The sequence below is a fragment of the Nomascus leucogenys genome, chromosome 15 (genome assembly GCF_006542625.1).
Source record: "Nomascus leucogenys isolate Asia chromosome 15, Asia_NLE_v1, whole genome shotgun sequence".
Lineage (NCBI taxonomy): Eukaryota > Metazoa > Chordata > Mammalia > Primates > Hylobatidae > Nomascus > Nomascus leucogenys.
Genome location: NC_044395.1, coordinates 692,269 through 720,171, shown reverse-complemented (window position 1 = coordinate 720,171; position 27,903 = coordinate 692,269). Strand labels below are relative to the sequence as shown.

The following is a 27,903-nucleotide window of genomic DNA, read 5'->3' as shown; positions in this document are numbered from 1 at the left end:
AAAACTAACAACCTAAATATTAATAATAATTTATATTTCTATGCATTGGACAGAACCCAATATTTACAGGAACTTTTTGGACAAACCTGTTAATTCAACTAGTCATTCCTCAGTTTAATAATATCAGATTTTCTTTTTTTTTTTTTGAGACAGAGTCTTGCTCTGTCGCCCAGGCTGGAGTGCAGTGGCATGATCTCGGCTCACTGTAACCTCCGCCTCCTGGGTTCAAGCAATTCTCTGCCTCAACCTCCCAGGTAGCTGGGATTACAGAAGCCCGCCACCACAACTGGCTCATTTTTGTATTTTTAGTAGAGATGGGGTTTCACCATCTTGGTCAGGCTGGTCTTGAACTCCTGACCTCGTGATCCACCCACCTTGGCCTCCCAAAGTATTGAGATTACAGGCATGAGCCACCGCGCCTGGCCGCAGATTTTCTTAAGGTTAAGGCATGTCTGAATTGTTATTTGCATTTTCCTTGGTCTAGTTTTCTTGTTTTTGCCTTTATATTTTTCCTTTTTTTTTTCTTCTGAGATGGGGTTTTGCCATGTTGCCCAGGCTAGTCTCAAACTCCTGAGATCAAGCAATTGGCCAGCCTCAGCCTCTCAAAGTGCTGGGATTACAGACACAAGACACCACATCCGGCCTTATACTTTTCTTTTAATTTGCTATCGTAAAAAATGGTCGTGTCTTAAAAAAAATAATCAGACGAGTACCTTGAACCTTTTGGAGGAAAGCTCTTAGGATATTCCAATAAATTAACCACATTCTTTACGTTACTCATATTGTACTCCCTGTGAATTGTACACCAAGAAAGCTAAGCTTTAGATTATAATAATGACTTTCATCTTCTAGTTCTAACACCAAAATTTGGCTACTTTGTTTTTCTTTTTTTACCTCCATAGATCCATGTTCTCCAGTAGCAAAGGGTAAAAGGCTTTCATAGAGTTGTGTGAATGCAGCCAATCCGGTCTCTATGATCTCCGCTTCTATGCTGGGATCCAAAGGCTCAGTCTCTGTGAAATCCAGTTCCCACACTGTGTCAACCCATTCTAGGGGAAAATGCAATGAAACTTGTAAGTACTCGGTAACAGTAAAAAAACTAATCACCTTTAGATTCCAGGAATGTTCGAGAGGAGAAAAGTTGATTAGCCACAATTTACATTTAACTTGTTTTAGTAATATAGGTGTAGCATAATAAAAGAAAACCAGAAAAGGTTAAGAGAATCTTAAATCACAACTGACACTGGCTATTAAGCTAATCATCTTCTAAAATATAAAGAAGGAAATACTTTTCAGATATAAGAGTTTTGGGAAAGGACACTTCAAAACACTCAGTGATCAGGCTTTCCCATATGTTCAATCTAGAGAAGAAACAGAGGTTAATCAGATTGCCCAAGATGTTCCCTTGTGAAAATAACATAACCAAGTTAATAAGTGGAAATAAAATATATAGCACTTTATTGGGCCCTTGGACAATAATGTAGCATTTAAAAAACAGATATAATTTCTCCAGGAAGTTTAAAATAGAGGAGGCAAGCCAGATTATCTCACAAGAATACTCAGTGACTTTAAAATACACTGATTGAAAGAATGTACATTGAGAGGAGGGGTATTAAGGCAGCACGCTGGCTGGATTCCTTACCAATCTCTCTTAACTCGAAATCTTCCCATTCTTTTCTTTTTTTTTTTTGGATAAACTTTTTTTTAACTTATACTTTAAGTTCTTAGGTACATGTGCACAACATGCAGGTTTGTTACATAGGTATAAATGTACCATGCTGGTTTGCTGTACCCATCAACCTGTCATCTACATTAGGTATTTCTCCTAATGCTATCCCTCCCCTATCCCTCCATCCCCCCTTCCCATTCTTTTCTGATACACTGTATTTCTTCAGTGTTTTCATTGTTATTTTCCCAAACTAAAATTAGGACTAGATGGAAATGTGGACATCTCAAATTATTAATCAGGTGTTCCTTCAAATTAATATTAAAAGTATTTGTTCACCACTGATTTAGAGAAGTTGCGCAAGGTATAAATAAGGAAAAAACAGAGATGGGAGCATTACACCGCACTCAGCAAATGAAAATGAAAGGCCTTACACTCAACTAGATCCATCCTTAGAATACAATCTTGTCATCATCTTTTGTCACTTGAACTTGACCCTGGAGGAGGGGGTCTCTGTACCCTAAGTGGCTGTGCACAGCATTCCCTCCAAAGACATGCAACATGCTGCCTGAAAGAAGATCTGAAAAATACAATTGTTTCTTTCCAAATTTCCAATAATGTTTTAAAGGTCATTATAGACCACAGCAAAACTTATCTCACTCCTTCTTTTGGTTTTGCTTGTAATAGTTCCCTACTGTAAATACCATCAAATCTAATTTGGATGGCAGTAACTGGCCCTGTTATCTACCATTTGGTCACAGAAGTCTTCAGTGTTGACTGTTGAGTGAGAGTATAGGAGACACTGAGTTAGATTTTTTCCCTCAGTATCTTTACACTATTCAAATCCCTCACTACCTATTTTCTCAGCTGTCGAATGCAGATAACTTCTGCTCTGCTACTTAACTTAGGATGGAAGAAGAGGAAGAAATACATCACCTATTCACTCAACAAACACTTTGAGAAAATACTAGGGAAGCCACTTATACTTCTAGGGATATAAAGATGAATACTAGAGGGTTCTTGTCCACAAAGATCTCAACATTTCACACTTAGGAAGCAGCCTATGACAGAAGACAGACCACTGAATTTTGAGTCAGAACAAGGCAAATATCCTGACTTGATCACTTACACGTAATTAGTCTCTCCTTCATCACTGGAAATACAGGATTTTTGTGAAACATAATGTGTATAAAGGCCCTAACAATGTGCTAGCCACATAAAAAACAGTCAATAGATGGTATTTATTATTTGTGCTATGGATGAGTGTTAAAAGATATGTAAAATGTAAAATGCTACAGAGCTTAATAGGGAATATTACTGGGGGAGGAGGGAGAGGAATAAGATGATTCTTCAATTGGACCTGAATGTAAGAGTTTTGCCAGGCAAATAAATGCAGAAAAGTGCATCCCAGCAAGCACAGTGTAACAAAGCACAAAGGGAAAGAAATTAAAGTGTTTCGAAATGAACAAAATTGTTACAGTGTTTGCTTGTGGGTATTAGTATCTATTCAGCAGTTATTATGTGGCAGGTACAAATTTATCCTTACAAAAACCCCTGTGAAGTAGATATTGTACTCCCCATTTGACAGATCAGAAAACAGGGGTTTAGCAAGGATAAGCAACTTGCACGGTAATACATGGATGCTATGGGGTAGAGCCAAGGGAACAATCCAAGTGTGTCCGACTCCAAAGGTTATGCTCTTGGAAAATCAAACTGGAGAGAATGGCAAAGACTCTTATAAAGCATGCCAAGGATCTGGTCATTTATTTAGGAAACAAAGGGGAAACATTAAAGGTGTGCAGGCTTGACACATTCAAAGCTGTGTTTTCAAAAGCCGTTCTGCAAAAGTGTGGGGGATGGGCTGGCACAGTTAACACCAATAAGCAGCTAAAATATTCCTGCAATTGCTCGAGGCTGACTATGATGAAGGCAGCAGCATCAGGAATGGAGCAGGGCTGCCCTGAGACACCTCAGAGGCAGGACAGTGGTGGTGGGCATGAAAGGGGAAGCAGAAATGCCATGACTCCTGGGTTGATGGCTTGGATGGTGCCATTAGCAGGCTTTGGGAATCCCATTTTCACTCATGTGACGTTCGATGATGTCTGCATGTGAGACATCCAGTTGAACCTATGAACACGAAGTTCCAGAAATAAGTCTGGCTGAAGAAAGAGATTTGCAATTTAAAACCATCTTAATAGGTAAGAATAGATAGGTGCACGGAGACGTGCACAGGAAGAAGGGGAAGGCCGAGCTTAATAGGTAAGAATAGATAGGTGCACGGAGACGTGCACAGGAAGAAGGGCAAGGCCGAGAAAACAGATGCACAAGCGCTAGAAGAGACTGGCCAACATTCGCTTATTCTAAGGGTGGCCTGGCCGGCTTGAGCCCCCACGGGAAACCTGGCTGGCCGCAATCCTGGCGTGGCACGGCCCTGGGGACCCCAGGCACCGCCGACAGCCGGGCGCCCCCACCCCGCCTCCACCCGCACCCCGGCCCGGGCTTAGGCATCGTCGGGGACGCAAAGGACCCTCGCCCTGGCCCCCGGGCCTCCCGGCTGCGTCTGCTCACCGAGTCTAAGATCCAGCGGACACCAGGGCTGCAGGCCGCTACCAAGGCCCCGCAGCGCCACCATGATCCCCAGGGCACCGGCTCGCCGCCGCCGTGCTCAACTTTCAAAGCTCGCTCCCGCGCGCGCGCCGAGTCGTTCCTGTGGACCAATCACAACGTACAGAATTTCCCACTGGCCAACCACCGCGCCGAGCCGTTTCCATTCGCTCAGCCAATCACCGGCGTCGTCCGCCGCACGCTCAAGCACTGGGCGGGCCGAAAAGTGGAAGCCAAACAAGGTACCTGCGGGTGTTCCGCTAATTCGTTCAAGGAGCCAGGGCCGAGTTAAACCCTAACAGCGTTACTCCCGCCTCGTTTTTCTTCAATGGGGGGAAATCTAAAGGGTATCTGAGATAGGGCACTTCCGGTAGTAACTGTCACCTTTGCCCTCGTCAGGCGACATTTCGCGTGCGTGTCAAAGGGCTGCCTTTCCCGTCAGCGCTCGAATAGCGTAATATCCGAATGTGAAAGGCAGCCCAACGCGTATCGAGCTAAAGCAGTAAGGCAAAAGTAGCCGAAAGCACTCCGAGAAGACAACTGTAGTTCTGTAGGGACTGCGCGGCACGCGTGGGCCCAGAGCCTGTCCCAGCGAGGTAGCAGCTGCCATGCCGACCGCTGGAACGCCGGCCGCGCTCTCCCTGCGCATGCGCAGCGAGCTCTCCTCCCGGCTGCCCGGAGTCCCAGGAGCGGAGAAAGGGGGTGCGCATGCGCGCCGCTGCTCCAGCGCATCCGGGCTGGAGCTCGCCCGCCCCCTCCCCCGCCCGGAGCCGCCGAAGCGCCTCGGTGCGTTGCACGGCCGGAGGCTGGGCAGCTCGCAGCGCTGCTCGGCGCTGGACCCCACCCGGCAGGCGCAGGCCACGCACACCCGGCCCTGTGCGGCTGCCGCCCGCAGCATTGCACGGCCGACCCTCGCCCGCCCACCGCCACCGGCCGCGGGACTGGCTGGGACTGGCTCGGCGCAGGGCACTGCTCCTCGGTGCATTGCTGCTCCGGCGCCGCAGCCCGCAGCCGCCCGCCTCCCCCGGCCGTGCCCCTCCCCCGTGGAGCCGGCTGTCGGTCGGCGCCCACTGCCCGGCGGCAGCGGCGGAGCCAGGCAGCGCCGCGGCGGCCGAGCGCGCTCGCGCATCGGGCCCTCTGGCCTTCCTTACCTAGGGCAGCCCGCGCCCCGGTGCGAGGGAGCGGTCCTTGCCGAGACCCGCCCGGCCCGGCGGTGCGATGAGCTTCTTCGGCTTCGGGCAGAGCGTGGAGGTGGAAATCCTTCTGAACGATGCAGAGAGTAGGAAGCGGGCCGAGCACAAGACGGAGGACGGGAAGAAGGAGAAATATTTCCTCTTCTACGACGGGGAGACGGTCTCCGGGAAGGTGAGCCTTGCCCTCAAGAACCCCAACAAGCGGCTGGAGCACCAGGGCATCAAGATCGAGTTCATCGGGCAGATCGGTGAGTCGACCCCCGGGACCCCTCCCCTAGCGCCGACAGCCGGCCGGGGAGCAGGGTGATTCAGGGCCCAGCTCCTCCGGCGAGGCCTGTCACAGTCGCTTGTCAACTGCAGTCTGAGGCCTGGGGTTCAGCTACAAGTCCCGCCCGTGGGCGACTCCCCCTGCGTTACTGTCCTCCCTGCCAAAAGTGACAGCGCGCTGCCAGGGAGATGGGGACGGCGAGGGCGGGAGGAAGCGCCCTGCTGTGCCTCGTGGGATGGGCACCTTGCCTATGGGTTCTCCCCATTGTCTCCAGCGTGCACTCGGCTTTGCTTCTTGTCTCCAGGATTTCTGGGTGAGGTGCTCTGGCCATAGCCTGCAGGTGGGTTTGTTAGGGGGAGACCGCTCTGCCAATACTGGCTTTCCCATCGCCCGGCCATCTGCAACTGCCAGACGCACAGTGAGGCTGGTCCACCGAGCCCCACTTCCCAGCGCCCCCACCAACCCGTTTTTCTCTTTAGATGTGGTGCGAGAGAGCTAACCAGTTCTCTCTTACCTCACCTCAGCCCTGAACTACCTATGCTTGTACATGTTTCCAGAAAGAAGACCCATAATCTTCAGTCTAAATCCGACTACCTAGGCTGCGTTTCTTAGACTTCTTTATTAGAATGCGAGTTTTCAGTTACCACATTTTCTCTTTAAAGACAAAGAAATGGTGTTTCTAAAAACCACAATTAAGTGATCAGAGTTTCTTAATGCTTTAAACATGATTATTAATCATTGGAACTAGACAGTTCCAGGCACAGTGGCTGATGCCTGCAATCCCAGCACTTTGAGAGGCTGAAGTGGGAGGATTGCTTGAGGCCAGGAGTTGGAGACTAGCCTGGGCAATATAGTAAGACCCGCCTCTACCCCAAAAAAATTTTTTTGTAATTAGCTGGGCGTGGTGGTGCATGCCTGTGGTCCTAGCTCCTCGGGAGGCTAAGTTGGGAGGATTGCTTGAACCCAGGAGTTCCAGGCAACAGTGAGCTGTGATGACACCATGGCACGCCAGCCTGGGTGACAACCAGCAAGACCCTGTCTCAAAAAAAATAAACAAATAAGAACTAGACAGTAAAAGACAGTAGTGGTAAAGTGATTTGGGGAGCTCCCAGTCAAGACTGGGTTGTCTCCAATTCTAAGCCTTATTTAGACTCTTGTGTATTATTAAAATGCTTGGGTACTTTTAAAATAAGTTGTTTTTGTCGTTAGGTTAGGAGTAGAATCACAGTAAATACCCTGTGAGCTACACAGCTCTGGTAGAGAATCTATACCTGTACCGCACACTGCATACATAACTGTTTTTAGAGACTTCCTTGGGGAATCTTTGTTAAACTCTCTCTCATATCCTGAGAGTTTAGCAAAGAATTTGCCCTCTCCTTTTCACAGAGGCAGGAGACACTGAGACACAGGTAGGAGAAACCCTGGGAAAAGGAGGCCTTGTGGCCTGGCTCTTGGGTTCACTGCTCAGCCTCAAGCATTTTGCCTCTGGTATTGAAGAACATGAAATCAGGTTGAAGACTGGCTGATCCTACAGGAAGCTCTTTGTTGTTATTTTAAAGCCAGAATATGAAAAGCCTGTTAGTGTACCAGAAAAGGGGCCGAAGAGTGAGTTCCATGCCTTCTGCTTTCCTGCTTCTGGGTTCAGTGGTGGGGTAGATGGCAAGGTTCCTCAGGAGCAGCACTGTGATGTGTGGCATCGTTTGGCAGGTTGTCGTAGGATGTTTAGCAGCATCCCCAGCCTCTACTGACCAGACAACAGTAGCATCCCCCACTTGTGACCACAAAAATGTCTTGAGATATTGCTATATATCCCCTGGAGGGTAAAATCATCTCTAGCAAAGAACCCCAGGATAAACAGGATGAGTCCAAAGCATGTTCTGCTAAGCATAGTAACTAGTCGCGAAACCCTTGCCTACTGAGCAAGGGTATTTTTAGTAGCAGTTTTGAAGTTATTGCATTGATCCTTTGGCCCCATAATAATAGTGTTGACAGGCATGTTTAGTCTGTCTATACCATCACTCCCAGGTGGTGCTACCTTACCAGTATGTCACAGATAACCCAGAATGTCTTCTGCCCCGGACAGTGTGAGATGAGCTGTTCTAGGAACGGTGTCAAGGCCTTCCTCTGGTCTAAATGAAAGGGAGTTGAAGAAGCTGCTTGCTGTGCCTGCCCCGCCTGATTTCTTGTCTAACTCCTTACTCCTGAGACATCCATCATCTCTGCTGAATTTTCTCAGAACCTTTGGTTGCTTCCACTGGTAACTCTTCCTGGGCCCTTGGCCACCCTACGCTGAGTTGACCACGAGACTTTGGGGGAATTTAGCCACTCTCTGGGCCTCGGCTTTCTCAGCTACCAAGCAAGGAAAATAAAATCACTTGGGGAGAATGTTGGGCATGCCAGGGGATCATGCATGACCCTTATAGAGGGTTCCTTTATAAAATTATGGTAGTTGATGTAGTAAAATGTTCCCATTTCACAAATTGAGTTACCACTCACTGGCTTGCTGCTCTTCCTCCTGTACCTATTTTACCTGAAGAAGATCACCCTGTCTACTGATAGGGAGTGCATGTTTCAACCCTTTGCCTTAAATCTCTTACTTTGGCCACATGGGCCAGTCTCAGTTGGTGTTGTAGATGGAGCCAGTCCCAGCTTTGTGCTGAAGTATATTGTTCACGCTCAATTATCCATGGTTACGTGAGGATATGGAACTAGAATAACACAGAATGATGGACAGTATGTTTCTTATTATTTGGCTTTGGGATGTATTTCTTGATCAAGAACAAGGCATTAGAATAATCTGTGTAGTTCTATTTGATGTAAAAGGGAGTTTGTGTTCCTGGAATACACACATTGACAGGGAGTAAAGATGTACTATTTGGAAGTCTATTTGGAGGCACACAGTGACTTTTCTTAGACTCTTATATTCCTCCTATTTTATCTTCCTGGTTCCCCAAAAGAAGCATGTTGTGAAGTGTTTGTGTCATATACCTATGTCAGTCATTGTGAACTGAGCTTGCGGCACCAGAGCGAGGCTAGTGAGTGAGTTTGCTGAAGCTGCGGTCGTGTGGTTTTCTCCTTCATTGCATTCTTTGACTATGTGCGAAATGGGTGGAACTTCGGTCTGTTCTGAGGTCTGGCTGACAGGGTGGCATGTGGCAGTAATCAAGTTGATAGCACTGAGCTCTGTCCCTCTTGTTAATTTGGAGGCAGGCAGGCAGAGGTGTCACTTTTATCCCGTCACTTGCTGTGGCAATCTCATCTGCACCGATGACTTATTTTCTTTATTTTTTATTTAAAAAATTTTTTGAGACATGGTCTCACTCCGTCACCCAGGCTAGAGTGCAGTGCCACGATCACGGCTCACTGCAGCCTCAACCTCCTGGGCTCAAGCAATCCTCCCATCTCTGCCTCCCAAGTAGCTGAGACTACAGGTGCATGCCACCATATCCAGCTAATTTTTAAAATTTTATGTAGAGACAGGGCCTTTCTTTATTGCCCAAGCTGGTCTGGAACTCAAGCGATCCTCCTGCCTTGGCCTCCCAGAGTGCTGGGATTACATACATGAGTCACTGTGCTGAGCCCCATGAATTATATTCTGATGACTCCCAGACTGTTTCTTTGTCCTGACCCGACCTCTCTTCCGAGTTTCACACGTCTTTGCAGCTGTCTGCTAGACACATCCACCGGGATACCCTACAGGTGCCTCAGAAACGCATGCAAACACAAACCCCTCTATCTGTCTCTGCCCCAGCCACAGCCCCACTGCTTCTCCTTTTTTCCCATTTCAGCCTATGTCAGCTGGGATCATTTAGCCTCAGAAATCTAGAAATCATTTTGAAGTCTGGCTCTTCCTCCCACACATGCAGTTGGCTGCTAAGTTTTGGCCTTCTGTGCTAGTTCTGCAGTATTTCTCAAACCAGCGTCTCTCCTCTCTATTCTCAATGCCACTGCCTTTTATTTTCTGTTTGTAGCAGCTTCCTAAGTGGTCTTCCTGCCTTTGTCTTCCTCCCCTTTCAGGTCATTTTCTGTGAGGTGAAGTTTCTTAAAGGCAGTTCTATCATTGTCAGTCCTTCCTTAAAATTCTTCTCGCCTCCCTATTGGTTAATGGGGGAAAGTATATCCAAATCCCTCCTGCTCTGGCCCTCCCTCTCTTTTTCCAGCCTCGTCTCCCCCAACCCTTCACTCTCACCACTTGTAGGTTCCACAAACTATCCTTTTCTTCTAGAATCTTCCCTTTGTCTAGTAACATCTTTCTGCAAGATATAACCTTCCACCCAAGCTCTTACTCCTTCAAAGCCTAGCTAACATCACATCCATCAGAAAGTCTTCTCTGACTTCCCCAGGCTGACTTAAGTGCCTCCTCCACTGTTCTTCCGGAGGCCTCATTAATACCTCTTTTCAAGCCGGGTATGACAAGGTTGTGACTTTTTTTAAAACTTGTCTGTCTTTCTTACTAATTTCTGAGCACCTGAGATCCAGGGACTGCCTTCAGCCCATCATTAGTGCAGTGGCTAGCACGTAGAAGGTGCCTAGTAAATATTTGTTAAATGGATATATTGGTCAGATCTAGGAATTTACAGAAACTATTCTTTGGTTGTTGTTGTTTTGTTTTGTTTTGTTTTCTCTCATCTCCTCCCAGATAAGCAAGAGTTATTTTAATGAAAGAAAGACAGAATTCAGGTTTGTTTTGGTGGTTGAGCAGCTGAGCTTCCTGCCTTTGTTATGGAGGAGGCATTGATGAGCAACATGTGGTTGTCCATCAAGGCCACTGACAACTCGGTGACTCTCCAGCTGGTGTGCCCCCACTGGGGCTGCGTCCTCGCTGGGGGAACTGGGATAAGGAAGTATTAAAGCTGATGTCAGTTTACCTGCCTTCACATCTTTCTTTCCTCACACTCTCCCGTGCGAAGTTGAAACTGATACCCCCTTGCGTGTAAGAACATGAGAGTTGTCAGACCTCTGGTCCATTTGCTCCTGCACCACTGCTCAGATGTGGCAGTTTGAACATTGCCCGAGACTGTAATATCTTATTTATTCACTTATGTGGTGGACGTTTTTCTGTTATCCTCTGCAAGTTTTTGAGCCACGCTGGGATCCTTCCTGTACCTAGGATACTTTTCCAGTGGCTTGGTCTGTGTTCTAACAATGCCAACACATGTGGTGAGGGCATCTCTTGGGTCAGGCCCATGGGACAGAAAGGTCTACAACCTAGTCACCCTACCCGCCCACGTTTTTAGAAAGATGCAGTAGTCTATAAGGAGCACTGCAAGGAAAAACTGTAATTGTGAGAAGAGGAGACCGTCGTTGGGCTGGAATCCTTTGGGGAGCACCGGTGAAGGTTAGAAAGCAGACCTGGGCCGCCTTGGAGACTAATGGGGTTAAATAAACCAAACATAATTAGAAGGTCAGACACGCGGAGGAGGGCAGACAGGAACATCCCTGTACTCCAAAGCCAACAGACATTATCTGGATTTTTTTTTTTTTTAGGTTTTAATAAGCCCATTAATATCAGTCAAGCCCATACTTTTAAAAACTCCAGGGGCTTTCTGTATTTTAATTCATTAGCCCTTGAAACACTAAGTAAAAGGCACATTAAGATGAGACGGATTGATTCTGGCCGACTTAAGAAGCTGCCGGTGGGACTGGAGCAGAGCTGTGCCTGGCGAGGTGTGGGCCGCCCAGAGGTGCCAGTGCTTGCGGGTTTCACAGGGTTGGCAGACAGGAGTAGGGTGTGGCAAGCATGAATCCTGACAGTGGCTAACTAGCAGACAGTGGCTGGGAGGGTCAGATGAAGAGGAGGCTCTTTGGAGGGCTTTTTTTTTTTTTTTTTTTGAGATGGAGTCTTGCTCTGTCGCCCAGGCTAGAGTGCAATGGCACAATCTCAGCTCACTGCAACCTCTGCCTCCTGGATTCAAGCAATTCTCCTGCCTCAGCCTCCCGAGTAGCTGGGATTACAGATGCCTACCACCTCGTCTGGCTAATTTGTGTATTTTTGGTAGTGACACGGTTTCACCATCTTGGCCAGACTGGTCTCAAACTCATGACCTCGTGATCCACCCGCCTTGGCCTCCCAAAGTGCTGGGATTACAGGCATGAACCACTACGCCTGGCCTTTGGAGGTCTTTTTACGCTTTGCTGACTTAGGTTTCTTCCAAAACTGCACGAGGCCTAGACTAAACATGGCCTTAGCCAAGCAGCAAAGCTCAGGGCGGCTGTCATGGGTAACCTGTGATGCAAAGCTGGCTCAGTTTCCTTCCAGAATGACAAATTCACTTCTCAACTGTTGGTGGCAAGTTTCACCATGAAAACATCCTGAGTACAAAAGTTATTTCCTCCTGTTGGACTGAGAAGGAAACCAAAGACAGGATAGTTACCTTAACCAAAAACTTACTCAGTTCCTACTTCTAGCCTGACACGTCTGGTCCCTGAGGACTGGTGGTTGGGAAGAATGAAAGATGACTCGTGGTTGCTTCTTTGGGGTGGAATAGAGGCTATTTACAGTCTCTTTAAGGCCCAGACCTCTCGTGAGAACAGCCTTGGATTTTTGTTTTAATTTATGCAAGAGGAAACCAAACTTTCTGGCAAATAGGAAGCATCGCTGTGTTTGTCCTTTTGCCCCACAGTGTTTGCAGAACTATTGCAGATGGCTTATAAAGGATCGATTAAAAAGGCCGGGCCAGCCCTGCTCTGACTGCACACTGGCCACTCTTCCATGACATTTGATGTCAGAGCTGATATTAATGTGTGTCCAGGAGGAAAGGCACTAGGGAGAACGTGATGCTATGCAGGGAATGACTTCTGCTCCAGGTGCCCTGCTGGGGCAGGCGGAACCTTCTGCACTGTTGCTAGGCTCCACAATGCTGGCAGCCTGAGCGCTCTCTGTGCCTTCTCTGTTTTGTTTATTCCTGATGTTGCCTTTGGGCTGTGCGATCACGTTTGTGTATTTTTCCATCCTTTTCTTCTCCTCTTCCTCTTGACTCTGGACCATTGATTCTGGACACTGGGGCCTTGCTCTGCCTGCTTCTGTCCCCTGAAACTATGGCCAGAATCTAGTGCTTAGAAACTGAGGTACCAGGTTCCCAAGTCAAGGTTTCGGCTTACACACGGGAGCCAGGACTCATGCAACAAGAGTAAGCCGAGGAGTCCCTGTCCCTGGGGCTGGCTGCGGCTCTGCTTCCGTCTGTCATACACTTCTGACTTTTATTGGGGGGCCCAGTTACTGGATTGCTCACTTTCCCCCCATAATTTGGAGCTGCCACCTCCCACTCTGAGGCTTTGTGGATTATCACTCACTAACCAGAATGCTGCCTACTATTGAAACCACTGAGTGTTTGGAAAGGAAGGTCATTGTTTGTAATAAAAGATTGTGGCTGATTGTAGTTACACGGGAAATCAGCCACAAGCCACAGCCAAACAATACATTGTGAATTCACACAGAAGTGGCAGCTGATCCATCACCAGTGTGGGGTCCTAGAGACTCCAATCTATGGACTCCCCTCTTCTCCCCAAGCAGCAAACAACACAGGCAATGAGTGTGCCCCGCCTGCTCTGTGTTCCCAATTCATCTGCCCTGCTGCAAGTTGCAGTCTAGCACGGGACATGAACACAGAATACTTGAGGGGTGGTGGCTCGAACTGTAATGTGGCCATGCATAGCCACAGTCAGTATTAAGAGCTTACCTCTGCTGGGCGTGGTGGCTCGCGCCTGTAATCCCAGCACTTTGGGAGGCCAAGGCAGACAGATCACAAGGTCGGGAGATCGAGACCATCCTGGCTGACACGGTGAAACCCATCTCTACTAAAAATACAAAAAAAATTAGCTGGGTGTGGTGGTGCGTGCCTGTAGTCTCAGCTACTTGGGAGGCTGAGGCAGGAGAATTGCTTGAACCTGGGAGGCGGAGCTTGCAGTGAGTCGCATCACACTACTGCACTCCAGCCTGGGCCACAGAGCGAGACTCTGTCTCAAAAAACAAACAAAAAAAAGCTCACTTGTGCAGGGCCAGGTTCTAGGAAGCACCAGGGAGCTGGGGATGTGGGCCTTATCTTCAAAGGGCCTGCAGTCCACAGTGGGAGCAGGGGAGACCAGGTATGTAGCAAAACTTATACTTAAATAAAATATAAGCAAACATAAAATAATATAGGACAAATGGGTGGCATGAACTTATCATCAAAAAAATACCAGAACTATTTCCTGAAGAGGATAAATTTAGAGCAATGCTTCTTAAAGTGTGGTAGCAGTAGTCCTGGGGAGCTTATTAGAAGGGTCAGTTCTCAGGCCCCATCCCAGACTCCTGAATCAGAAACACTAGGGTGGAGTCCAGCAGTCTGTGTGTTAACCAGCTCTCTCAGTGACTCTGATGCACACTAAAGTTCGACACCCCCTGATTTCAGTGGAGGGAATAACATGAAAATGTCCATGTTTGGCCACATGCCTTCCTTTTGGAGTAGTAACAGCAGCTACTAACGATGTTTTTGAGTATTTGCTGTGTACTAGATACTGTTCTAAGCCTTTTACCTACATCACCCCTGCTACTTCACACAGAGCCTTGTGAAGTAGGTTGTGTCATGACCTGCATTATACCAGCTGATAGAAACAGTTGCAGTCTAGAAGGAGACCTGCTGTAGTCTCAGCCCTGCAGCCCACTCTGCGACTCCAGTCAGCTAACCATGCTGTGCCTGGGTTTCCATCCTCTTTTAAACGGGGTGATAAGACCTGTCTTAGCTGTCTCGGAAGATTCTTATTATAAGGATGATATGATGAAGCAGCTATATCCTTTCAGAAGTTGGAGGTGTTAAATGCTGTTTAAAGAAGTGTGGCATTTCTGATATTGGCTCCCATGACTTACCCTGATTAAAAGATGGTATCCGGGTGTCTTGGAGCAGGATTCTTTTGGGTTCCTTTTCTGCCACAGGATTTCACTATATCAGACCAGAGCCTTTGGAGAAGAAGGAGGGAGTGAAAGAGCAGAGGTCAAGAAAACAAGGCTAGAAGGGGTCTGTTCTGCAAGGGAGGTCCTTCTGAAAAGCAGTGCCTCCAGCTTAGAGCCCCCTTCCTTGGCCCGGTGTAGCTCAGGGTCTGATAAAAGAGGGCATCGCTCTCTCTCACCAGAACTCTACTACGATCGCGGGAACCACCATGAATTTGTGTCCCTGGTGAAGGACCTGGCTCGGCCTGGAGAGATCACCCAGTCGCAGGCCTTCGACTTTGAATTTACTCACGTGGAGAAGCCGTATGAGTCCTACACAGGGCAGAATGTGAAGCTACGGTAAGTTATGTCTGCGGGTTCCCCACTGTGCCCTAGAACCTGCCCCATGTGGACGAGGACCTGAGGCTGTCCCCACTTTGAGGATCTTCACAGGGATCCTGAGAAGGAAGAGTATCGCAAGCTGTGGCATGCCGGTAAACCATTAACCATGGGCCTTCTAGGAGGAAAGTGCTCTGAGTTTGTAGCATGTGTCAATTTCTGTAGTGTGCATAGCCCCACCATGGCCAATTTCAGGCTACCTAATGTTCCTAAATGTAGAGGTGGGAGAGATGTGCTATGACCATCATATGGAGACACATTCCCTCAAGAGCAGAGAGCATTGTAAAGGGCAGGAAAATAGGAAGTGATGAGATTTTTGCATGTCTTAGCTTTGTTTTTAATATGATTCATTTAGATGTGAGTTTATATAATTTAACTTTAAATGATTGCTGTGTTTAACAGCCAGTTCATAAAATTCCTGAAAGTTCAACGTCAGCCACCCCCAGCACACTCCTGCTGGCTGGGTGTCAGGAGATCCTGACCCAGTGTCTGGCTCTGCCACACAGCTGCAGTGTGACCTTGAGCTCTGTAACTCAGCTTTCTCACTTCACGAGTGGGTAATAGATTTGGATTCTAATTCTAGATGTCCTCTTCTTTTGGGGGTGATAAGAAAATAAAGTTCTTAAAATGTGAACACATAGGTACATGGATTGTTTTTACTGTTGTAGTGTTGGAAACTCTGAAAATAGGGACTGATGCCAAGGTCTCTTGGGTGAAAAAAATTCCACAGCAGATATAGACTGTTAGGTGTAACCTTGAGGTTATGTGATGCTACTGGGATAAAGCAGTCTCCCCTGTCACTCTGAACACCTGATTCCAGGTCTTGATACCATCTCATAAGATCAGTTTGTCTCCTCACCCGAGGACCTGAGTTTAGGATGGTACACAGCACAGCAAGACCTTTAACTTCTTTTCTTTCTCTATCCTCCCTTCTTCCATCAGAAGAGTGAAGGCTCTTTTTAAATCTTTGCAGAGGTGGTGGTTCACGCCTGTAATCCTGGCACCTTGGCCAGGAATTCGACACCAGCCTGGGCAACATATTGAGACCCCATCTCTATCAAAAAAAAATTTTTTTTAAAGAAAAAAACAAATATTTGCAGAGAAGTCTAAGACTGACATTACACCCAGTAAAGACAGTGTTTCATAATTGCACCCAGAGAATGCAGCAACAGCAAGGATCATCTAGTCATCACTTCAGTTTGACTGAGGGATTTATTATTTAATTTTTTTTTCTTTTGCAGTGGATTTGTCTTAAGTGTTTGTACGGCAGAAAGAAAGGTGTTGAAACCAGTATAGCGGTGCCTCGAAAAATTAAACAGAATTACCATATGATCTAGCAATTCCTCTTTTGGATCCAGAAGTGGATCCAAAAGAATGGAAAACAGGATCTCGAATGGATATTTGTACACCCATATTCACAGCAGCATTATTCACAATAACCAAAAGGTAGAAGCAACCCGAGTGTCCATCAGTGGGTGAATGGACACAGGAAATGTGTTTTGTCCACACAGTGGACTGTTATACAGCCTTCAAAAGGAAGGACATTCTGTCCTATGCTACATGAGTGAACCTAAAGGACACTGTGCTACGTGAAAGAAGCCTGTCACAAAAGGACAAATACTGTCTGATTCCATATATATGAGGTACCCAGAGCAGTCAAATTCATAGAGACAGAAAGTAGAATGGTAGAGGCCCAGGGCTGAGGGAAGGAGGAAATGGGTGTTGGTGTTTAATGAGTAGAGCTTCAGTGGTGGAAGGTGGAAAAGTTCTGGAGACTGATGGTGATGTTTGCACAACAATACGAATATCACTAATTTCACTGAACTGTATAATTAAAAGTTGTTAAAGTGGTAAATTTTATGTTATGTGTATTTTGCCACAATAAAAGAAAAGTGTTAATGTCCAAATCACATGAAGACTTCAGGATTCATGTTGTGAAAGAGAGGAGGTAGAGATGGGAAAATTAGTTGAGGACAGTTTAATGATGTAACTTCCAGATTAAAAGCTTTTTCTTATTACACAGGCAGAGGGAAAACATGAAAAGATTATGGTGGACTTTTTTTTTGTCTTTAGGCAGGGAAAAGGTTATTTTGGAAGACTGGAGTCCATATGTAGCATTTGGTGGGTGGGAAGAGTGTAGAGACAAAACTATCAGAAGGCTATTGTGAGGTCCTCAGAGTATGATTTTGGTGGCTGTAATGGGAACAGAGAGGAAGATGAATGTGATAGACACCAGCAGAGATGACCAGTGAGTGGAGGCATGCAGCCGTGGAGATGGAGACAGAGGGCTATCAGGAGGAAGAAATGATCCGGAGATCAGCTGATTTATCCAGCTCTAGAGGGCAGGCTGAAGTACTGGCAAAATTGAGAAAGCGTAAAAGTTTAGCAGACAATTGGAAGCGCAGACCTGGGACTAAGAACAGAAGGGACACTTAGAAATGTGCAGTCAGGACTGATCTGCTCAGAGGTCATAACTGATATGTTTTTGAAGAAAGGGAGCACAAGGAGAGGAGAGCCAGGACCCACCGGGGGATGGCAGGAGGAGGAGAGGGAGTGAATCAGGGCAGCACCTCTGCAGAACCGCGGGAAGAGTGTTTCAAGGAAGAAGTGTTTCATGGGACGCAGAATCAAGGGCTGCTGGATTTAGCACCTGGGAGGCCATGGGTTACTGACCTCGAGGCAAGCGGTTTCTGTTGGGTGGTGGAGACAAAAGCAAGGGGTTGGGAGGAGTGGTTCGTGGAGAAGCCTCAGGCGTTGGTGCAGAACCCGCCTTGTGACAGTTGTCTCTGAAGAAAGAAAGAGAAAGTATGGTAGGTCAAGAGGGTAAGGCCTGGAGAAGGTTCTTGGGATTGGTGACTTTGGAAACCGATTTTTTAATAAGCTCAGAGGAAAAAGCCTTTAGTTAGAGGGAGATTGATGATCTTGGGGAAATCAGAATATGTAGAAGGATCCAGATGCCGGACCAAGGCTTCCACATTAGAATCACGTGGGAAGCTTTTTAAAATGCGAATGCCTGTGTCCCTTTGCAGGCAGTCACGTATCAGGTGTGCCCAGGCAGCAGGATTCTTACAGGCTCTCCTTTCCTGGTGATTTCATTGTGCATCCATATGGAGAGTTCTTGTGCCGGAGTGGGGAGGAGAGGTCTGGAGAGGGAGAGGTGCTGTTGGAGAGAGGATGGGTGAAGATGCAGGGACACGTTTAGGCCCTAAGTAAGGAACAAAGCAGAGGAAGAAGCACATTGTAAGTCTTGACGGCGAAGGCCTTCATCTTCTTAGTGGAGTAAAAGTCAGTGTCTTCCCAGACAGCAGGGTGGGGAGACGGGAGCCTGAGCAGTTAGAAGAGGGCTAGGGACAGATGTCTTGGGCAGTGTGATGGAGGTTACTGAGGTGAACTGAAAGGATCCCCAAGAAGCAGCCAGTGCCACACAGAGGATAGTAGCCGAAATGTGTAGTTGGTCTGGTTAGCATATCTTTATTTTATTTTTATTTGTTTTAGACGGAGTCTCGCTCTGTCGCCCAGGCTGGAGTGCAGTGGTGCAATCTCGGCTCACTGCAAGCTCCACCTCCTGGGTTCACGCCATTCTCCTGCCTCAGCCTCCCAAGTAGCTGGGACTACAGGCGCCCGCCACCATGCCCTGCTAATTTTTTGTATTTTTAGTAGAGACGGGGTTTCACTGTGTTAGCCAGGATGGTCTTGATCTCCTGACCTCGTGATCCACCCGCCTCTGCCTCTCAAAGTGCCGGGACTACAGGCGTGAGCCATTATATTAAAATAATGTTTTATGAAGAAGGAAATACAATTAAAGGGCTCCTCCTCATTGAGTGTTAGCACAGTGTTAAGTGCCGGGGATGACAGTGCTGCACTGGCGGGCCACAGGGGGCAGCTTGTTAAACCCTTCAGGGCTGTGTCTCTGTCTTCTCTCTCATCCCCTCCACAGCAGCATCCTCCCCAAGGATCCTAGGTTCAGCCAGAGACTTGTTATTCAACAGACCAGGTCCTGTCTGCCCCTGTGGCATATAAGGTTTGCTCTTCTGGAATGCCCTTTTCTCCCTCCACACAGCACTGGATCGCAGCATCTCGATTAGCCCTTTCCATGTGTTCCCATTTCTCTATTTGCCCATCTCCCCCGGTGAACTGTGAGCTTCGCATGAGACCGTGTCTTATTCATCCTGTGCTTGGCCCAGTGCTTAGCTCAATAAATGTTTGTGGAATGAATAGCTGACTTAATTTATCTCTTTCCTAGTCCCCTCTTTTAACTCAAAAAAGGTTTATTGGGACACTTTAAGAAGGTTTATTGATGAATATTGTTCAGTGAACAAACATGCAAAGATAAAAGTACGACACGGACTCCTTTGCCCCAAAAGCCAGGAGTTAGCTGATGAAATAAAGCCTGTACACAAATACATGGTCAGTAGTGGTAAGGGCCGTGAAAGGCCCAAGAATAACATGTGATTGGGGTACAAGGCAGAGAAATCACTTTCCCTTACAGCAGGATTCTTGACCCAGGGGCATGGGCTCCATAGAGGGATTTGGGGGAAGGGTCTTTGAACTCCTAGAATTGTGGTTGAAAAGTTCTGTGTATGCCGGGCGCGGTGGCTCACGCTTGTAATCCCAGCACTTTGGGAGGCCGAGGCGGGCGGATCATGAGGTCAGGAGATCGAGACCACGGTGAAACCCCGTCTCTACTAAAAATACAAAAAAAAAAATTAGCCGGGCGTGGTGGCGGGCGCCTGTAGTCCCAGCTACTCGGAGAGGCTGAGGCAGGAGAATGGCCTGAACCTGGGAGGCGGAGCTTGCAGTGAGCCAAGATCGCGCCACTGCACTCCAGCCTGGGCGACATAGCGGGACTCCGTCTCAAAAAAAAAAAAAAAAAAAAAAAAGAAAAGTTCTGTGTATATATACATATAGGTACATATGTGCATCTTTCCCTGGAAGAGGGTCTGTAACTTCTTAAAGGGATACAAAGCCCTCAAGGGTTAAGAACCTTTGTACAGGCTTCTCTCAAGTGGGCCAGTTTGGTACCTATATCTAGGTAGCATCTGGAGACTGGGAGTGTTTATTCATGACAGTTGCGTCTCCTACAGCTATTTCCTTCGAGCTACCATCAGCCGCCGCCTCAATGATGTTGTCAAAGAGATGGACATTGTAGTTCACACACTCAGCACATACCCGGAGCTGAACTCTTCCATCAAGATGGAGGTCGGGATTGAGGACTGTCTGCACATTGAATTTGAGTACAATAAGTCCAAGTAAGTGTCTCGGTGCCAAGGCTGTGAAATGATTATTTAAGGAGGTTAAGATGGGACTTGATGCAAATGCAAACTGATGGCCCTCCGTGACTCGACTGCTTTGTGGTGGCATGCGGTGGGGGAAGACGGTGGGAGCAATCCAGTGAGTGTCTATGGCAGGCTAGCTGCAGCTGGACTGACCACGACGTAAACACTTCATTTACCTAAACTAAACCATACTCAACCAAGGTGGTATATTTAAGTTAAACATCCTATGATGCCTCTCAAAGTCAAGCTAAACTAACTTGAGGTTATTTGTTTTGGAATTCCAGCTTCAGCTGTTTCCCGCTACTGATAAGAACAATCTCAGAATACGATTCCATTATCATGTGCTCCCTCCATCTATGTCTTCAGAAATCAAAGCAACGAAACCAAACATTGGCCATGATTTGCTGCTTCCTCCCTGAACTAAAATGAATTATAGCAAAGAATATTGGATTTTTTTTTCAAGATGGGGTACAGTGGCCCAGTCATGGCTTACTGCAGCCTTGACCTCCTAGACTCAAGCATTTCTCCCACCTCCGCCCCTACAAGTAGCTAGGAGCACAGGCATGCACCGCCACGCCCAGCTAGTGTGTGTGTGTGTGTTTGTAGAGCCAAGGTTTTGTCATGTTGCCCAGGCTGGTCTTGAACTACTGAGCTCAAGTGATCCGCGTGCCTCGGCTTCCCAAAGTGCTGGGACTACAGGCATGAGCCACCATGCCCAGCCCTGATGTATTTTTTATAAAGGTCATAAAATGACTTTATTTTAACTGGCAAGTTGGGAAGATGTATATCTTTTAAACTGTGTTTACTGTTAGAACATCAAAATAATTAGCTGGTTATAAATAAATCACAAAACTTTCTGACAGGGTATTTCAAAAGCATCTTTCTTTTGAATGTGATATTCCTGAAAATGTTTGGAACTCAAATATCCAAAAGTAGAAAGGGTATTCTATTCACACAGAGCTATACAAAAAAAGCCGCAAAGTCTCTAAGTAGGATTTTCATTGTGGCACCCCTGGACCCACTGTCATCCGGAGGCTGGGAGCAGTGGGAGCTGCACCAGATGGCCCACCTTTGAAGGGTCAGGAACAGAGCTTTTGAAAACTAGGAACATATGTGGTTCTTGGAACAGGGTTGGAGGAATGGTGTGTTTTTTCCCCTGGCAGGCCTGGAACCTAGAGGGCCCCAGGAAAATGACCAGTGTGACCTAGAATTGGCTCTGCCTGGCCTAAGCCCACCAGTGAACAGAGTGAGGCAAGGTGGGAGGGAGGCTGATCTGGGCCTGGCATGGGAACAGGCTCTTCCCCTTTCTCCTTATAGCCTCAGGGCTCTGTGGTCCTGCCCAGAAAGGAGCCATCCAAAGTGCCCACCCACTACTGTCCTGGCCACCTGGTGAAGGCAGAGGCCAGCAGCTGTGCCACCCGTAGGAGCTCAAAGCAGCCACTGGTCAGCAGTGCGTGCCAGACCAAAGCTAGTGTGGAAAAGGTACTCTAGAGAGGCAGGGACTGGACACTTCCACACCACACCTCTCCTTGCACAACGAGCTGCTCTGTGTGAGTGCCTGATTTATATGTCAGAGAACTCCAGACTTGGAACCAGGTCCTGTTCTGCCACTAAGAAGTTGGGCTAAGGTCCGCGGGTACTAACATTTTATACCTCGGCTTCTCATCTGTAAAACGAGGAGCTTGGACCAGATCAGTGGGTTTCAAACACAGAAAGTGTGAGGTGGCAGAGGAGCTGAGGTCCTTAGACCCTCTGGCCTTCCACTTTTCTTCCATCCACAAGCAACGTTTTTGTTGTTTGTTTTTTTTTTAACTCTCCCCGCTTATACCTAGAGCAGCTTTTGCTTCTGTGTAACATTTAGAATAAAGGAACGTGTGACTTGTAGGAGTTTGAAAACATCTCCAATCCATGGTCTCTAAGCATCCCTGTAAGATGGTGCAGGTGGTCTCCTGCTGCTTTTGCAAATTTGCTGAGGCTGTTTGCTCAGGTGTCTGCAATCTTCCTGTAGCCTGTGCACAGAAGGGTGGTGTGAAACAGTGGGGAACACTCCAGCCTGGGACTAGGATCCTGGGTTGACCACCTTTCTCTACCCCCCACTCACATCCTGGTTATCCAAGAGAACATTACCTCTTTTCTTCCAACTTCCTTTTCTTCACCTGTAATATAAGGAGGCTGAATTCTGATGTCTATGCCAGCATTCTTACCCTGTGAGCTGAGCCATCAGGTTTTAAGATTTTACTCTCTTTTTCATGCCTGATACAGGCTGTGCGCATGTAGACTATTGACTGACCCAAAGAAAAAAGCTTAAGGGTCAGGAAGTGTTACCCAATGCGGCTCACCTCGTTAACAGCTCACAAGGCCAGGCCAGCGGAGCCCAGAAAGCAAGTGCTGATGCCGAGAGTGACTTGCTCTTGATCTACGGCTGCTGCCTGGCCTGTCGGCCAAGAGCGGACAGAACTGTGTGCTTTGAGCCATCCAGGTCCAGTTCCCTAAGGACATTGTGTGGAGATCAGAGGAAAGGAGAGACTGGTCCCTGCGCTTGTGGGACTAGCCTCTCATACATTAGGATATCATTCAAAAACACAAATTTAAAAGGTACTAAAGCAGCTGCATGCTGGGGAGATAAAGCAGATGAACAAACATGAATGGGTACCATGCAGGAGAGAAGTCCTTTGCGTGGGATGTGGAAGGGACAGAAGCTACTTTAATCCAAGTAAAGACCACACCGGGAAACCGTTCAGCCACAGCCATGTGGGCAGTGATGGGTGAGTGTGTCCTGCAACTGGACCTTTAACCAGCACGCTTGGCCATGGCGTGTACGCTCTACTGAAACAGAAAGGTCTGGCCACAGTACCAACATCCTACTTCCTGTACTTTCTGTTCCCCAGATACCACTTGAAAGATGTCATTGTAGGGAAGATATACTTCCTGCTGGTGAGAATCAAAATCAAGCACATGGAGATAGATATCATCAAGCGAGAAACGACGGGTACAGGCCCCAACGTGTACCACGAGAACGACACGATAGCCAAGTACGAGATCATGGACGGGGCACCAGTGCGAGGTGAGACTCCAAGCCCAGGCCTCAGCTACCACAGCTTTTCTCCCATGTCCTGCACAGAATTCTGGAGGGGCTGGAGGGATTACCCTGTCAAAATAAGATGTCCTCTTAACCTGTAACTTCTTAATCTCTCAGTTTACACCGTGGGTGGCGACAAGGAAGAAAAGGAAGGCTGAGTATGTAGAACTTCAGGCTACTATCCCATCTTCACCCTGAAAAGTTCCACTTAGACTTGGATTATATATTGGGCTTGTACTGAAGATTGAACCTCAAGCGTTACTTTGGAAGGTCCAGGTTTAGCAGATGTGGTTTGAACACGTTTCTGCTGCTTCCTGTTGACATTCTGGCATTCTCTGCTGCTGGGGGGCAAGGGATGCATGCACAGCAGCCCGTCTGTGACTTGGCTCTGGCTCCGATTTATTATCTGAATTCGCTTGTCAGGCAGAAAGAACACTACTAGACACTTCAGCCAACACCGCCAGGTAGCCCTGGAACTTGCTGGAAGCGTCCTCTCCCAGCCCCAGGGAGCTAACATTACATCTGGGTTAGTGGAGCTGGAAGCCCTTTGTCATTTGGGTACCGTGGTTATCTGGAAGAAGCAATCATTTACATTCTTCATTGGCCCTTTAGCCATTCTTCAGGAATGGCGAAGACTCTTCATTTTGAAGTGCGTGGTGCTTCCAGGGTTTTATTTGGCTTATTCCATTTACTCCCACAGGCTGTTCCATGTGGAAGGAGGAGCGCCACAGATTTAGCTGCCTGCAGCTCTGGGGACACGCGGGTGTTACCATGCCAGGCCCTTGGAGGGTTGGGACCAAGCTCTCCTGACACTCTCTGATGTCCCATTTTGTCACTGGCTGTGCAAATAGAGCCAGCTGTCATTTTTCCTGTACAAATGAAATGGGTCACTGAGAATGCATGTAAAACAGCAGATAATGATAAGATGGCTTATATTTAGCTTTAGACCACATTATGGGTTTGGCCTTTCTCGGTAGAATTACTGCCCTAATTTTGTTCCACTGATACTAGAAAAGGTCTGATGTTAGAGCTGGAAGGGATCTGTAGTACCATGCAGCCCAATTCTCTAATTTTCCACATGAGAAAACGAAGGTCCAGAGGAAGCAGCAGACTTAACTCACAAATCAGAAAAGCGGTTCATGCAGAACTGAGGCCATGGTGAGGACTTTCTGCTTTCCAGACCACCAGACCACCCTGCCCGTCCACACAAGAGGGAGGATGTATTTTGTGGGGCACACACTGAGGATGGAGAAAGATGGCATCAGAACTGCTGGGTGAAATGGTGGCTTAACTGGACTTTGACAGCTGCCTTTTGAAAACCCCAAAACTAAACACACTGCATGTAATCAACAGATGCTTACACTAATAATACCCCTGTGCTGTTCCCACTCAGTTGCTCTCTGTTTTGGAGAAGACATAAGAAGCTGCAACATGACCTGGAGTGGAACTGGAGAGTCACATTTTTGTTTCAGCCACCTGCTGGGCAGCAGAGCGACTGCACCTTCCCAGAAGGCTGAAGCGCTCCTGTGCTGCTCTCCAGTGGCATCTCTGCAGTGGTCAGAGTGACCTGGTCTAAGGGAGAGGGCATCACCTTGCCCCCTGTGCTGACTCCTGCCCTCCCCCTACAGGAGAGTCCATCCCGATCCGGCTCTTCCTGGCCGGGTATGAGCTCACGCCCACCATGCGGGACATCAACAAGAAGTTCTCTGTGCGCTATTACCTCAACCTGGTGCTGATAGACGAGGAGGAGCGGCGCTACTTCAAGCAGCAGGTGAGGGCCAGGCTCCTCCAGGCCCCAATGCCCTTGGGACAGAACAGGAGGCTCTTTCCTATGGAAGGTCCAGCTCCATTTTTGCCAAGAGACGGGAACATTAGGTCGCCCACAATTGCACAAGAATGAGGATTCCCACTTGGCATTAGAGTCTGCTTCCTCGGGCCTTCTCCTGCAACCACCTGCCCTTTTGGCCCACACCAGGGACAGGGAGGTGCTGGCAGCTGCTGCCTTTGGTGAGAGAGAAACAGAGGAGGTCCTTGCCCAAGATTCCCCAGGACAAAGTTGGGAGCCTCTAAGAAACCTGTCCCCACGCCTCCCTCTAAGGTGTCACATTGCCCCCTTTCAATTCTGCAGGAAGTGGTGTTGTGGCGGAAGGGTGACATCGTACGGAAGAGCATGTCCCACCAGGCGGCCATCGCCTCACAGCGCTTCGAGGGCACCACCTCCCTGGGTGAGGTGCGGACCCCCAGCCAGCTGTCTGACAACAACTGCAGGCAGTAGGCCCCCAGGGCCAAGAAGATGCTGGGCATCCACCCAGCACCCCCATCTACCAACACCAGCGGCTGGGGGCGGGGGCGGACCTTGTGAGGCTCAGTTGACCCGTTACTTGCAACCTGAAAACAAATCATGTTTTTGACTTAAATTCTTTTCTCTGGAGAACCCAAGGGGCTTGGGGTGGGAAGCAGTCTCTCCTTGGGATTCTGCAGCCGATGTGGGATAGGAGAGGTAGCATCCTGGAAGCCAGCCTCTCTGGGGAACATGAGCCCCCTTCCTCGAGGGGCTGCCTTGCGTCTTGGAGGAGGGAGAGCAGAGAGCATGCATCCTTGGCTCCTGGCTCTCCGAGCTTCCTGATACAGGATCTGAGCATGTCCCTGGGATTCTGAGCTGCCAACAGGGCCCTGGGTGGTCCCATCTTGTGCTCCCCTCTACTGTCCCTGAGGTAGTGGCAGGAGTTGGGCCAGCCCCCACTAAAGGGCAGGGGGGAGACTCACGATTGGGAAGCTACCTCTTTGGGAATCTTGGATGTGGTGATCTGAAGTTCCCACAGGCCACCTCCTTCTGGCCACTCACTGCTGGGACCCAGGCACCTCCCTTCTCCATCCTCTCTGGATTGTCAGTAATGTCCTGGAACAGAAAAGCCTGTGGAATGGCCTTGGGCACACAGAAGCCCTGGGGTCAGTGTCGTGCACGGATGGCGGCAGTGTTGAACCCAGGAGGCTGAACCCGGCCCACCACGGACGATCAGTGCATGGCAACTGCCTGCCTTCACATCGCTCCACTTGGTAACCCCAAGGTCTGGGCTGTTCTAGGTATTGCTCCATGTGCCCCAACAAGCCCTGAACAAGAGGGCCTGTTTCCCTTAAGAACCAATCCCAGGAAGGGGCCTTGATCCCTCCGCCTTGCTGAGAGTGAACCCTCGTCTCTCCTCACCCTCCATTTCGTTTCTGGGAATTGGGGCTTAGTTTCGAACCTTTGGCAAGGCTGTTCTTACTAATGCCCAAGCCCCTCTACCGCTCTCCCTATAGGTTACACAGGGGAGACCAGGCCCTCGGCAGAAGACTGCTGCCACACTACCGAATCATTCTGCTTGCCAAATATGTCATCTTCACCAGTTGACTGACCCAAGTTTAGGACCATTGGTATCGTGTGTTTAAAAAAACACATATAAAAAAAACTCTTGTGAATATTCTTGTTATGCTAGAGAGGAAGGCACCTCTCCCTCTATGGCTCTGCGCTGGGGCCTATGGTAGTAAAGTTGTTTACTGTCCTTTTTCTGCCTCCCCTGGAAATGGCAGGCATTACTCTCCTATTGGCCTCCCTTCCCTTTATAGAAAGACCAAGCAGGCCCCACTGGCCAACAGGTACAGTATTTGGCGGTCTGAGTGCTCAGTAACTTGGAAAGTTAAGGGGTTGGTTCCTGTGTCACCTTTCAGTTAGTGTGGGAAAGGAAGACTCCTGTTTTCCTGAGATCAGTGCAGGGAAAATGCAGGAATTCCCTGAGATCAGTGCAGCCTCAGGTCTTTGGCAGGGCTCATGGATCAGAGCTGAGACTGGAGGGAGAGGCATTTGGGGTAGCCTAGGAGAGTGACTGGGGGCAGCAGAACCAAGAAAGGCAAGGTTGTTTCCCCCACGTTGTGTCCTGTGTTCAGGTGCGACGCACAATCCTCATGGGAACAGGATCACCCATGCGCTGCCTTTGATGATCAAGGTTGGGGCTTAAGTGGATGAGGGAGGCAAGTTCTGGGTTCCTTGCCTTTTCAGAGCATGAGGTCAGGCTCTGTATGCCTCCTTTTCCTAGCTGATATTCTAACTAGAAGCATTTGTCAATTCCTTTGCCTCCCAACTGACAACACACGTTCATTTTCCAACCTTCCTAACATCTTAAACCTTTCTTCTGGGAGAACTAGAAGACAGAATTTGCTTTGATTCTCTCAGGCGCTGTGCACAAGTCAGGTCTTCTGTTTTCTCTTACTCTACCCACATTCTTGCCTTCTCTATCCAACTGTGAAAGTGAGGGGAGGCTCCTGTCCCCCTCTCTTAAGGTCCCCAAACCTGGGAGTGCATAGGTACTAAATCAAGCAGTGCAACTTGTAATTAAGCAGCTGCAGTGTTTACATGTTTCTTAATGTGTCATCTTTTCAATGGCTGTATTTTAAAAGAAGAACATTTGTTTTAATGGTCTTTCTGATTAAAGGAAGCCCCTGTGGCTTTGGAGGCATTGTGCCTATGGTCCACCAA

At 48.2% G+C, this 27,903-nt stretch overlaps 2 protein-coding genes across 3 annotated transcripts in view; one reads left to right on the top strand and one right to left on the bottom strand.

Moving 5' to 3' along the window:
- NCAPD3 (non-SMC condensin II complex subunit D3) overlaps positions 1 to 4,893 on the bottom strand; it is a 71,992-nt gene extending 67,099 nt beyond the window's left edge. For both annotated transcript variants that reach the window (XM_030829593.1, XM_030829592.1), the window contains exons 1-2: positions 4,235 to 4,893; positions 895 to 1,049 (exon numbers count right to left, since the gene is read on the bottom strand). In XM_030829593.1, the coding sequence (XP_030685453.1) occupies positions 895 to 1,049; positions 4,235 to 4,298 (219 nt within the window). In that variant the 5' untranslated portion in view covers positions 4,299 to 4,893. The remainder of the gene's footprint in view (positions 1 to 894; positions 1,050 to 4,234) is intronic.
- A 139-nt stretch (positions 4,894 to 5,032) lies between these two features.
- Positions 5,033 to 27,903, top strand: VPS26B (VPS26, retromer complex component B). Its single transcript, XM_030829588.1, has 6 exons — positions 5,033 to 5,711; positions 14,840 to 14,996; positions 20,120 to 20,284; positions 23,200 to 23,375; positions 25,019 to 25,161; positions 25,519 to 27,903. Exons 1-6 carry the CDS (start codon positions 5,489 to 5,491, stop codon positions 25,663 to 25,665), a joined length of 1,011 nt encoding a protein of 336 aa, XP_030685448.1. The 5' UTR covers positions 5,033 to 5,488; the 3' UTR covers positions 25,666 to 27,903.

Excerpts from the sequence above, each read along its gene's own strand:
- VPS26B (XM_030829588.1), top strand. The coding sequence starts at position 5,489 with ATGAGCTTCTTCGGCTTCGGGCAGAGCGTGGAGGTGGAAATCCTTCTG. Across the intron at positions 14,997-20,119 it reads GGGCAGAATGTGAAGCTACG|CTATTTCCTTCGAGCTACCA; the intron begins GTAAGTTATGTC and ends CGTCTCCTACAG. Across the intron at positions 23,376-25,018 it reads GGACGGGGCACCAGTGCGAG|GAGAGTCCATCCCGATCCGG; the intron begins GTGAGACTCCAA and ends CTCCCCCTACAG.